General features: G+C 30.7%; 1 protein-coding gene across 1 annotated transcript in view; it reads right to left on the bottom strand.

The window, feature by feature from the left end:
- LOC145332710 (uncharacterized) overlaps nt 1–12556 on the bottom strand; it is a 29732-nt gene extending 17176 nt beyond the window's left edge. The window contains exons 1-6 of the mRNA XM_080177736.1: nt 12472–12556; nt 11536–11614; nt 6096–6155; nt 2317–2356; nt 2085–2148; nt 1468–1516 (exon numbers count right to left, since the gene is read on the bottom strand). Of these exons, the coding sequence (XP_080033862.1) occupies nt 1468–1516; nt 2085–2148; nt 2317–2356; nt 6096–6155; nt 11536–11614; nt 12472–12492 (313 nt within the window). The 5' untranslated portion in view covers nt 12493–12556. The remainder of the gene's footprint in view (nt 1–1467; nt 1517–2084; nt 2149–2316; nt 2357–6095; nt 6156–11535; nt 11615–12471) is intronic.
- Nucleotides 12557–13499: the final 943 nt, after the last annotated feature.

Genomic DNA, 13499 nt, shown 5'->3' on the forward strand with positions numbered 1-13499 from the left:
CTCAGTTCTGCACCACAAGCCTCGCACGACTGAAGTTCCCATGTCTATACAGTCATATTTATGTGAAAATCTGAGAAAATATTTTTAGAAATTTTTTTTTTTTTTTGAAGATTTTAAATTTTTTTTTGAAGATTTTATAATTTTTATTAATTGCTAAAAGAAAGCATAATTACCTCGGGTAAAAAAATGACTACCTCGGGGAAAAAAATAAAAATTAAAAACCAAAATTAAACCACATTTTAGCAAAAAAATAATGAGTTTTTGTTTAAATGAGAATGATATTCTTATCCAGTTTTTTTGTTTAGGAATGAATATTTATTCCCTCGGGCAAAAAATTTTCATTCCTAAACAAAAAAACTGGATAGGAATACCCCATTTCATTAAAAGTCTTAAAATTGTTAAACCAACTTATAAGACACGTTATTATAAAACTTAGGGGACTAATGTAATAAACAGCCCGATTTACCCCCCCCCTCCCCCCCTCCCTGGATAATGATTTGTTCGGTTGCTATTTTAATAGAATTCTTATCTCTTTCCCTGTTATTATCTAAATATATGTATCTTTGTATAATATGATGGAGTTATGTATGGGACACTTTTTTGTATTAATAAAAATCATAGACATAGCTTCTGTATATGATAGATAGGATACACTAGTAGACACCATTCTTATATTTCATTACATCAGGGATAAAAGGCATAAGACAATTAAAAAGAAGTTGTAAATACGCAATGATGATAAACAAAATTACCCCTTCTGTTGATTGAAATTATTAATTGAAAACTTTTGACTATGCTATGCAGAAGGGTTGAATAACTGTAAGTCCCCGCCTTGTTTACACAGTGCCGACTTTCAATTGGATTTGGGTCTTTGAATATCAGCCAATAGCGTCGCATATCTTATCACATCCAAAAGAGCAGATATCAATTGCTTGCAGACGAAAAAGGTTCCAACACTGGAAATAAAAAGTTGTCTTGGTTAAAAATCTATACTTAATACATTTATTGTGTTAATAAAACGTTAGTGCCAGTGTATTTTTTAAAATTTACAGTCTAATGTCACCTCCCTCCCTGGATTATATATACTATTTTCGTAGATAAACAATTTACTGATAGTATACTATAACCAGGGATAAATGAGTAGTACTATGGGAGAAACATAACTACAAATTTTAATAATCTAACATTAAAATCAAATTAAGGGTTTTTGTTAAAGATTTTTTTTCTATCAAGTGTGTTGTTTAAGTCAGACATAAACTAATTTATGGATAAATAATAGTAAAATACTAGAAGAATTATCAAATCAATGATAAGGAGAAAAAAAATTAGATGAATATTATAAAAAAAAAATTCTAAAAATGTGTTGATATGGTCAGAATTCAAATAATTTTAAAAGCCTTTCTTTGATATAAAGTTATTAACTTATTTAATACTTATTTTCAAAATCTTTACGAATTAGTTTGTTACCTTTTTTTCTTGGCATTGTTGAGAAATCAAAAGGATATCTCGGCTGCAGCTGAAATAAACAAAACTCAATAAACAAACCTCAATTACACAAGATTACCCCTTGTTTAGATTAAAATTTTTATTGGAAAAGTTTTGACACTGAATTTTTGTTTAAACTTTTACCCTATTAAGATTTTATAAAATTCCCTAAAGTATTTAAGTCAACGAATAAGGAAAAGTTATTATTAGTTTTTAGCGAACGAATAAGGGATTGTTGTTTACTTTGAGCAGAAGTATAATTTACAACAAAATCTTCTTTTTACTTGAAGAACCTAGTAATAGTGTCGGACTGATTATGACGAGAAAAAAAAATAGCCAATGAGAGGCCATTATTGACCAATGGTAAAATTTTTAGTGGCCTCTCATTGGCTAATTAATTTTTTACGTCATAATCAGACACTTTTACTAGGTTTTACTTGAAATACGTCAGAAACTAAACAACTTTAAAAGTCTATTTACTGTTGAAATTAAAATAGGTTACACAATCACATTTACAAGGCCAAATAAGTAACCCGAGACTCAAATGTGCATAGTAAGCGCACAATAACCCCATTTACAAAGAAAACTATTATACTGACTTGAAGATAGGAAGTCATATTTTCTGTTGAATAGGATCTCCGTAGGGCACTCTCATCAAAACTTCTAAATTTCAATGTACATTAAAGATGATTTATATAACAATTTAGAAATATATTTTATATCATCCTGAAATAAAAGTACTTGAAGTCTGTCTGTGTTGCTAAAGATCTCGCTTTCTGCTAAACCAATAATGTTCTACTCTACAGTGAAGCTCCATTAAAAAAAGTTTACCTTGAATCATCTGAGATTTTCTTAACTGTAACAACAGCATCTAAAAAAAGTAATTTCAAATGTAATCATTTAATTTGATATGTGTTTCAGCTACAAAAAAAAACACGATCACGCATCTGACATAGCAATGGTTAGAACATTAAAACATTTAACCTTAAACTAAACAATGCTTTTATTAAATAATCTTAACAACAACTGTCTTCAAAGAAGCAGAGGTTTTATTGCATAATGCAGATCAAAATTTAATTGTTCTATATAACCCACGCCTTTGGCGTGAAAGATAACGTGTCTGATTGCTGTCGGAGAGTTTTCGGGTTCGAGTCTGGAGCACACCGTGTCATATTAGAAACATTAAAATGGTACTTAATAATAATATGTCTGGAAAGTGGCACTAATAGTGGGAGAAGGGGATGCCTTGGCCCATACACAGGTGCAACTCAATAACATGCACAGACATAAGTCTTACAATCAAAAGGGTTGGTTGTCTGTTGGATGTTACTTAACCTAATATCATATCAGGGCGTTAAAGTATTACAGACCATTGCAAGTGAATATGCCTTTGGGTTCTCTAGATGACCACTTGAAATAGAAGAAAAATCCCACACCAAGGAAATGATAAATTGTTTTATATATAATGTATTAACTCAAGAGTAGCTGTGTTAGTAAAATGTGTCACAAGAAACATAAAAATTGTAAATTAAAAACATAATTTTGATGCACTGGGTGAAGCACAAAATAAAAACTTTTTCAGACATTATTTCAATCCTAATTGAAAAAGTTTTTTCCCTCAAAGTTGGAATTACATGTTACAAGAAAAAAATGCATTTTTAGTTAGAAAGGATCTAAATATTGTTTTCAATTGTTGCCAAAATGGAAAAAGATAGAAAGATATTTTGGTGACATACAAATAGATAGAAAATAGAAATAGATAAAAAAATCTGAGATATAAATTTTAAAAAAAGGGTATTTTTTTGCAAGATGATAAACTATAGGGTAATTTAAGCATATTTACATTTGCTTGAAGTTAAACTGCGTTGGTAGAGTATACCATAACAAGGATGACAACATCCATAAAAGCGAAGCACTGAAACGGTAGGACAAATGGACATTAACACTTGTCTAGTGTCTGAACTGAATAATCAGAATATAAAGTATCGAAAGAGTCGAATCAAAATTGTAAATAAATTTGTTGAAAAACCGCTCGATACAGGATAATGTTTTGGACATACTTACATTTTTAGGACTTGATTATAGAGTTGCTTTGTTGTCCCAGGAATCAATATACCAAAAATCAGATCGGACATTCTGGTAATGATTATAGAGTTACTTTCTAAATCGTACGTAACTACTACAGGAATCATCATGCAAAGTTTGAAATCGATAGGACAATTCTAACATGCCTAAATTAACGAATAAAAGCTATCTATCTCGGACGGACGGACGTACGGACCGACCCTAATTATAGAAAAGCTTCGCTTTTAAAAATAGGGTAGTTTAACTTTCAGGGCTTGGCATCCGCACATCAGCCGAGCATAATCCTCAAATTCAAACTCATGTGCAAATGTAAAATTCTGAAACGATGGATTGGCTTTTAAGGATGAGGTTTTGACAATCCAGCTGAATATTAAAGTTAAGTCCTTTAATGAATTCTTTCATAAAAGTTACATATAACAAGGATGACAACATCCATAAAAGCGAAGCACTGAAACGGTAGGACAAACGGACATTAACACTTGTATAGTATCTGAACTGAAAAATCGGAACATAATGTATAAATGTCGAATCAAAATTGTAGGTAAATTTGTTGAAAAACTGCTTAAAAACAGGATAATATTTATGGACATACTTACATTTTTGAACTTGATTATAGAGTTGCTTTGCTTATAATATTGTTCTTTGTTGTCCCAGGAATCAATATACCAAAAATCAGATCAAACGGATAATTAAAACACTTGAAAATTTGTTGTTAAAAAAGTAGAAAAATCAACATGTTTAAAATGGACGTACGGACATTCTGGTAATGATTATAGAGTTGCTACGCTTTCTAAATCGTACCCAACTACTACAGAAATCATCATGCAAAGTTTGAAATCGATAGAACAATTCTAACATGCCTAAATTAACGAATAAAAGCTATCTATCTCGGACGGACGTACGGACGGACCGACCCTAATTATAGAAAAGCTTCGCTTTTAAAAATAGGAAATGAAAGAGGTTAAACCTATTCTAAGTTTAGAGCAATAGTACATTTAGTAAAAGATCTTTGGAAGATATAAAATATTTGATTTATAATAACCTCTCTGTAGCAATGACAAGCTAGCATTATTTTTTCTTGAAAATTGAAACACAAAGGTTATAATATAGTTTTGTAAGCATTTTTCAAATTCTGTATTATTTAATTATACATAGATATATAGACAGCTTGAATGATAGACAGATATTTGATGCATTTTATCAGTTAACTTGGAACTAAATATTGTTTTACAAATGTTTTTTTGGAGGGAGGAGAAAAAGCTATTGCAAAATCTTGGCTTTGGGATGGGCAGGCATTAAAACATTTTGTTTAATTTCTGGCGAACACCCTAAAACTTTTTACCCGTTTTTAATCCCCTTATGGTTCACACGCCCATAAATCTATAAATATAGATGTATAAACAGAAAACTACCTGGAACCCTTTTTTGGGAACCTTTTTGTATAATAGCAAATTGATTACTGCTCTTTTGTAAAGACTTTGCAGTGTTAATATTCCCGACGCCATTACTTGATTTCCAAAGACCCAATTGAAAGTCGGCACAGGGTCCTCAATGTTTGGGACATAGTTATTAAACCCCTTCCAAACTCGTAATTCTGCATGGTCATTCAAATTAAATATTATACCCCCATTTATAAGTGCTCATTCCAACCTGATCTAATATATCTAATGGCGAGTTTTTATTGTCATTTCTACATATTCTTTATCCATAATTACATAATGATTTAATAATTAAACAATCTTAATTTTTTTAAAGCCCAGTTAACAAAAGACAAAGGGCGACCTCTGCAAATTTTAGGTCGACCAATAGAAGCTTTAGGTTGACAGAATTTATAAATGTGTTTGTGGGTTGTACTATCTTACTATCAAGTTTTAAAAATACATATATTTTAATGTTTTTTTTTCCTAATCCATATATAAATCCTGTTATTGCATAGCTTAAAGGAAATATATTTGTTTTCAATATTATATTGAAAACACCATCTTTACATGTGTGTACAAAAATAATCAGTATTACACCTTATCATAAGATTTGTTGGTCGTTTGGTCGGTAAGCTAGTTAGTTATAGGCTAATATCCGCTTTCTGAAATGAAACAAATATGCAACTTTTTTGGGAAATTTTTTTGATCCCTCAATCCTGGTGGACGCAGGAGCCATCCAAAATCCAGGTTAATCTAGACATACTTTTCCCCCGATTCTCTAGAGCCATTTTTAAAAATGGCGATTTTTAACCACCTGAACAGGGTGAAAATTGTACTTTTTTTGGTTGGGGTGAACGGGCGTTATGTTTTTTATACTCTAATATATCATGAAAGTGCATCGCACATATAAACATTGAACAACAAGATAAACAGGTAAATACATATCCATTTACTAATTAATAGAGTTGTTATTTTAAGATTGTTTTTACAACATATTTAACCTTTATATGCAAATGTTGCTACCCAGAAATCTATTTATGTTTTAATCACAATTTTTACAACATCAAGCCTTGGTAGGTTCTCTAAACTTTATTTAAATCTTACCTGGTGTATAGTCTCCAAGAAATGACGAAACAGAATGTATCGGTGAGGTGGGAGTGTTGTCTAGCAATCAGAGTATTTTCAAATTTTTATATCGTACTTAGTCCATTAATAATAAATATATTGGAATGCTTTTAATGTTCATTTTGAAATGTTTATTGGGACTTAGTGCAGTTCACGGTAAAATGTTCCTGGTAACGAATAGCTCCAAAAAGCTATGCATTTTTTGGCTGCTAGCTGCCAAACGGCAGAGTGTACATAACATGCCTGTATACTATTTTAAACGACGTAAGAAGGTCTACATATTGAAACAAGATCCAATGTTGGCCTCCTTTTGTCGGTTAAAAATTTGTGCAAGCGTGATCTATACGTTCCACCGGTTTGCCGTTGGAAGCCTTTAAAGTTCATACATTTTGGAGATAATCTTTACGAGGAACATTTTACCCTGAATTGCAATTGACTCGTATATTAATTTTAAAAAGAAGAATCATAAAATACATTGAGGAAAATACATTCGCATTTTATTCAGATACCACAATTTAAATTTCAAAAGAATTATTTACTTTCAATCATATTTGTCAGTACATGTATTATTGCATATGGTTTTCAATTCCATATTTTGTTAGTTTTTAAATACATTTTACACATTCTAGTTGTTAAAATTTTAGGTAATTTGTAAATATTTTCCAATGGAGAAGTGCATGATTTGTCTAAAGCTTTTTTTCCCTAGAAGAATAATTACGGTAACACCCAACAGATAATCAACTCTTTGGTTGCACTATCTTTGTCTAAAAGTCCTAATGGACAAAATTGTCTTTTTAGAACATGCAACTCTATCTATGCATCAACTGCAAAGTCTTAAAATTGAATGGTAAAGTCCTAGATAGACAAAGTTTTAAGAATAGCTTCATTTGAATAGCCCTTAGCATTTAAACTCAGAGAGAGAGAGAGAGGGGGGGCAATGGGCTGTTTATTACACTAGTCCCCAAAGTTTTACAATAACGTTTTCTTATTCATTTTTTATCAACTTTGGGGACTTCGGTGAATTTTGATTGGTTGATTCATGAAGTTAAGTGTTCAAACGGTTCAACCACTAATTTTGTAATTTTGTGTATTATTATTTCTACCTGGCTCCTAATCTACCATAAACTATGGCAATAGCATAGTAGTAAGAGGTTTTAACCTACTAAACTATTTTCATCTCAACATAACTTTAACAAAAATCATACACACCAACAACAAATCTGATTTAGCATATTTGAATGAAGAGGGTCATTTTTTCGCGTATTTTCCGTAAATTTGTGCGTTAGCGTTTTGTCAAATGCGAATATTAAGTCAAACTGTTCTTAATTATGAACATGTCATATAATAATCGCTTTTGACTAGAAGCTTGCATCCAACTTTATAGAAAATACACAAAATACCCTTTTTAGTTTTAAAGGTACAATGTTTGTGTCTGTCTGTTGGTCTGTAAGGATAATATAATATTTTAAAATAAAACTGCTAATACATAATTTTTATTTGTTTTGTTAGTTGGATTGTATTCATCCTATATTCAAGCCACTCTTACCATATTCTACTTAAATCTATTTACTACATTACTACAGGGATAAACCGGTGAATTTAAAAAAAAATCTAAACCATTGTCTTGTTAACCATTCGGTCCTGTCAAATCAAATAATATTGACATTTAGTTAAATATACAACCTGCATACAAATTAGTAAGTTATAGTTTTCTCTGAAAGTAAAAAATTGTTCCTATATGCCTGGCAAACAATAGAAATTCAAGTGCATATTAACAGTAAGTAGTTCAATTACCTTAGACTTCATCCATTTAGGCAAGTAACGTAGAAAATATTTGGCTTATTAACTAATAAGGATAATTAAGTTATTTAATTCAAGCTAGCAATTATAGAATAAGTATTTTAAGCATATCTATAACACAAAGATTTGAAAAGTTTTCAAATAACTTACAGTCATAAATGATTAATTTCAGTCAACCTTCATCACTGACTATAATGAATTCAGTCCTTACCAATAGCTAAACCTATATGAAAGATTAAAAAATTCATTTACTTGTCTTTGTGTTTGAAAAACCTGGCAGTCTAACAAGTCGTGTATGCTCTAGTTGTAGAGTAGCTGCTCTACTAAAAATAGCAATTCACAGAAAGACCATATAAAGCAGACAAAACCCCCCACAAAGTTCTCATATAAAATTTAAACTACAATAAACAAACAAAGAGTTTATTAGATAGACTATTAAACAAGGATAGACTAAAGTTTTAATTAGTTGTTTAATACAGATATGATATTAACAGTAACATAAAATCATCTTTTTATATAAAAGAGGTAGTGTGTATCTCTAGTTGTTTGAGACAATGGGAGATAAATTGATGTACAAATAAAAATAAATAAGTTTACAATTTTGTAGATTAAAATCATTTGTTGAAAAGTATTGACATTGATAGTTTGATGTTTAAACTAAGCAATCAATATTTAATAAAGTATCCAAAGATTTTGTGCCAATGAAAGGCACAGCTGGTTAAAAACTTTGGGTATGATTTACAGTCCAAAAAAATGCTATTGTAGCATTAAACAACTCAAAGGAAGAAAAAAACAAAAAGTCAAGTGATAGAGAAGAAAGTGAAAGAAATAGAAAAAAATGAAACAAAGAAAAACAAAGAGATTTTTAAAAAATATATAGAAAAAGAGACGAAATAAATTTTTGATCCAAGTTAAAACGTTGAAATGCTGGTACATTTATGAATAAAACTATTTGAAATTGTGTCATTTTTCATCGATTTACTCAGATTTATTACAGGGAGGGAGTGGACAATGTTTGTAAAATCATATTACCCCCCCCCCTTCTTCCACCATGCAACCAATAAAAAATACACATTTCAATTTCGGGGGTAATTGATTTAACGATCATTGCCCTATCCCTGTATTCTTATATTTTCCAGCACACATATTGAATTCAAAGGCGAATGTAAAGTGGCTCAGCTTATGTTATCATGTTCCTTTTAAATTCAAATTCTAAAATGGCGGGCGAAGTATTGCTCTGGATTATTTAATTCTATCATAGTTGATACTTATTGAATTTAGACGACTCTTTAAGTAGTGTAACTTACATATTAATTTAAAAGGCAAAGCATGTTAGTAATGTCCTTTCGAGTTCAAACTTGGGATGGTTTTTCCAATAGTAGTTAATATTTATTCCTAGAACAACAAAGTACAATGCTATAAGCGAATAGAAATCCTAAAATGTAAGAATGCCATAAACACTATCCTGAATTTTGCAACAAATTTACTAACAATTTAGTAAAGACTAATAAATTTTTATCATTATGTATTAATGTTCGTTTGTTTTTCCTTTTCTAAGCTTCGCTTTCTACTAGAAGTTACTTACTAGAGGTGTAAAAATGCACTGGCGAGTACAAAATCTTATACTTGCGCGTGTGGCCAAAGTAATACCATACAACGTTTCTAGTACACAATATAAGAGTTTTTCAAAGTACAAGTATGTACTTTCTAGTCATTAGGTATCTTAAGGGATAAGACAATGGACGATAAATGTAAATACATCCCTAATTTAACCATAAACAAATTTACCCCTTCTGCAAATTAAAATTATTGGTAAAGGAGTTTTGACCAACAAATCAAAATCAAACGTACCCAAAATTTTTAAAAACACTGTTATAAAACTTTGAGTACCAATGTAACTTAAAATCGTTTGTCAGTTCTCTATCTGTAGTACACACTTCAACTTTTACATTAGGGTGCATCCATCCAAACTTAATACCCCCCGTGTATAAACAAAAGTAAAAATAGAATAAATGATCACACAAAAGTTTAGAAGAAATACAGGACCGTGCATGTTTATAACACGCAAATAATGAAATGAAGAGCAAATACATATGAAGACATAAAATTACTAATGCAACTATCAACAATAATTTGTGTTTTTCTGACCATAACATAATGACATCATACATAAAAGCGGAAACGGTAGGAAAACGAACATTAGCACTTGTAGAGTGTCAGAACTGAATAATCAAAATATAAGTGTATAAAAGTCGAAACTAAATTATAGATAATTTTGTTGACAAACTGATTAAATACATGATAATGTTTAAGAACATAGTTACATTTTTAGGACTTGATTATATAGAGATGCTTCGCTCATAACATTGCACTTTGTTGTCCTAGGAATCAGCATTCGAAAATTCAGATGAATAGGATAAATATATCACATGAAAAATTACTGTCAAGTAGAGAAAATTTTAAATGTTTTAAATGGACTTTCTGTCAACGATTAAAGAGTTGCTTCGCATTCTACATTGTACCTAACTGTTATAGGAATCGCATGCAAAGTTTGAAATCGATAGCACAATTCTAACATGTCTTATTTAACGAAAAGACTTACACACGGACGGACCTATCCTAATTTAAGAAAAGATTCGCTTTTAAAAGGACGTAATATAGTGTTTAAGTCATGATAAAAAGTTCAAGATTAAAATGAAAGAGGCAAAACAAAACATAGAAATTAATTCAAAATAATCCATCAAGTATATAGAATCTAAGCTTTGTAGAACATGACGTAAGGTTTAGAAATGGTAATTTCTTTTTTTCTTAGTACGTCTCTACATACACAATGTACTGTCAATGGATATATGCTAAATGGATATTGTAAGATAATCTCGAATACCCTGATAAAATATTTCTACCAGATGGCTACCCCCCCCCCCCACTTATGACTATACACCATCCTCTCCCCTAACCATGGAGGAATGTATATAATAACCAATACCTGAAGACTATATCAGCAACCTACATTGACGACAAAAATTCCCTTGTCACGATATTCACGTATTATATATCCAATTTACTGTCAAATATATATTGAAAATAAAATGAATTGATTCTTATTGGAAATAATTCTAGCATCTCCAAATATTTTTTAGAATTCATAAAAAAAATTGAAGAATATCATTATGAATCGTTTTTGTTTCTACAAGTAATACAATAAAAAAAATATAAATATATTTTGCTTAATCTTACAAAAGCTTTTAAATAACTTAATTGAAGATTCCTAAACTAAAAAAAAATATTTCTTTCTTATTAGTTATTCTTTTATTAGGGTACTATATGATATTTTATGTTAATGAGTTACCCGTAGTGTTAAGCTTTTTAAAATGCCGATAAAAGTTATGTCATACCATTGGTCAATTTAAATTTCTACTGACCTGCCATAGGTAATGAAAACTGTGTATTGGCCTATCATTGGTCATTTGTATTGTATGACGACATTTTAAAGAGATTTCCGAAGTGTGTGTTCAGCCGCAGCATCTAGAAGGTAAATATTTCGCATCCGCTTTTTTCAATACTCCCTATCTAAAAAATCAACTATAAAATTTTTTAATATTTCAAGTTTGAAAATTTCCTTGTGTATTAGGAGTAGCTTTTCCATCCTGACTGATTGTATCCAATGATCTTTCTGTCTCAGAATCTCCTCCAACATACTATAAAATAATTATTCATAAGTAGTGCATCAATAATAGTAAATTCTGCATATTTTACAGTTTTTTTGACAAATTATAATTATCCTTCAAAAACAAAACTTTAAGATATGCAGAAAATTCGGGAATAGTCCCTTTCGTGGCAACGCCCCTTAAGGGGTGATTCGTCGTGTTTTTAAAATGTCTTTCGATAGGTTATTTTAGGTTAGGTTATGTTATTGCCCCACAGGGTTAGGCAATTGGTCCAGCTGGGTTAGAGCCCCCCGCAGGGGCTAGAAATAGGATAAAAGCTACTGTGAAAAAAAAAGAATCGCCCCTTAAGGAGCGTTGCCACGAAAGGGACTCTAATCATACAGAAGCTGCATTAATTAATTGGTTTAATAACTAGCTGAACTAATTAAGTTCGGGAAAAAAGCATAGGACACTGAATTTTGCCTTGATGAAAAAAAAACTTTTTTCTGTCAATAATCATCTGTAACGGCTTTAAGGCGGCTTGGACAACTCTTCTCCCATTCTCAATTTCTAATCTAATTTTCTAAGTGTTAAAGTTTGAAAGCCATAATGAATATCTTTTTGATTTTGTCAGCCAGGTGGTAGGTTTTTTTTGTCTGTAGCTCAAGATTTCGATTACTACTGAACCGATTGAATTCTACATTTTAGGTAAGCTTCACATAGGTCCCGGGAGGATTTTAGGCAATTTGATTTTAGATTAGGATCTTGTGAGTAATGGTTTTAGCAAATTTTTTGCTTTTCCTTTCCCTTCGAATAAAGAACCCCTGGATACTAGAGTCACATACGCTAGATAGTTATATAGTAGCCGTACTATTATATTTTTAACTTTAAACTTAAGTCTACGTTACCTGGCATTTAATCCTGCACATTACTCCAACAGAAGCCAGGAATATTATAACAATGAAGATAATAATCACTATAATTTTACAAAATTCCTTTACTTTTTTTCCTACTAGCGGCTTTGCCCCTAGCCTCTATGGGCTATGCCCCAAGAAGTAATTAAAAAAAAATAGTACAACTGGTGCTACCGCCAGTAGTTTTATGTAAACTAACTTCCCAATAAGAAAAAAAATGGGGAAAAATAGGTACATATGCAAGAATAGAAAAAAAAATCAAAAAAAAGGAGGGGATTTATTATTTTGGGGAGGGGGGGTTGGGGGTGTCCTACCCCCCCAAGAAAATAGCCTAAAACCACCACAGGACCTGTAGGTAAATTCCCTGAAGAGTAGAATCCGATCGGTTCAGTGGTTACCGAGATCTTAAGGGACAGACGGACGGACAGACAGACATCGTTCTAATATGTATTATAGATATATAAATTTCAAAATGATTCGATGCTTTGAATGAAAGTCCTTAACAAGCAATAAATCAGACTTCCGTGAAACTTGAAAGCACTTGATGGAAAATGAAAAGGGAATAATTCGCCTTATATTGGAATTATTTCACATATAAACATTATGCCCCATTATTTCAATTATTTTGCTCGATAAGCCACTTTCAGGGAAATAACCTTTAACTTTTTTAGATATAAATTGTAAAGATAATGTTTTAAATGTGAAAAAATATAGAAAATAAAAAATTTGGTAATGATCTTTTATTGTACTGTATAAATGTTAGTTTTGACAATGTGATGTAAATGTCTGCAACATACAGATAATATGTATACAATATACATGTAAGTGTATAATTAGCTCAAGATCAAGGGCACATATGTAAAAGTGTTTTATCTTTCTTCATAAATAAACTAGATATATTATATAATATAATTTTTTATTTAGAATTGGTCGAATAGTTTACAATTTTTTTTTACTTATTAGCTAGTCTCTTTAAAGGATTCAAAATGCAGAGACATATATTTTTTTTAACTCTTATTCAA

The sequence above is a fragment of the Acartia tonsa genome, chromosome 11 (assembly GCF_053477335.1).
Source record: "Acartia tonsa isolate MP-2025a chromosome 11, ASM5347733v1, whole genome shotgun sequence".
Lineage (NCBI taxonomy): Eukaryota > Metazoa > Arthropoda > Copepoda > Calanoida > Acartiidae > Acartia > Acartia tonsa.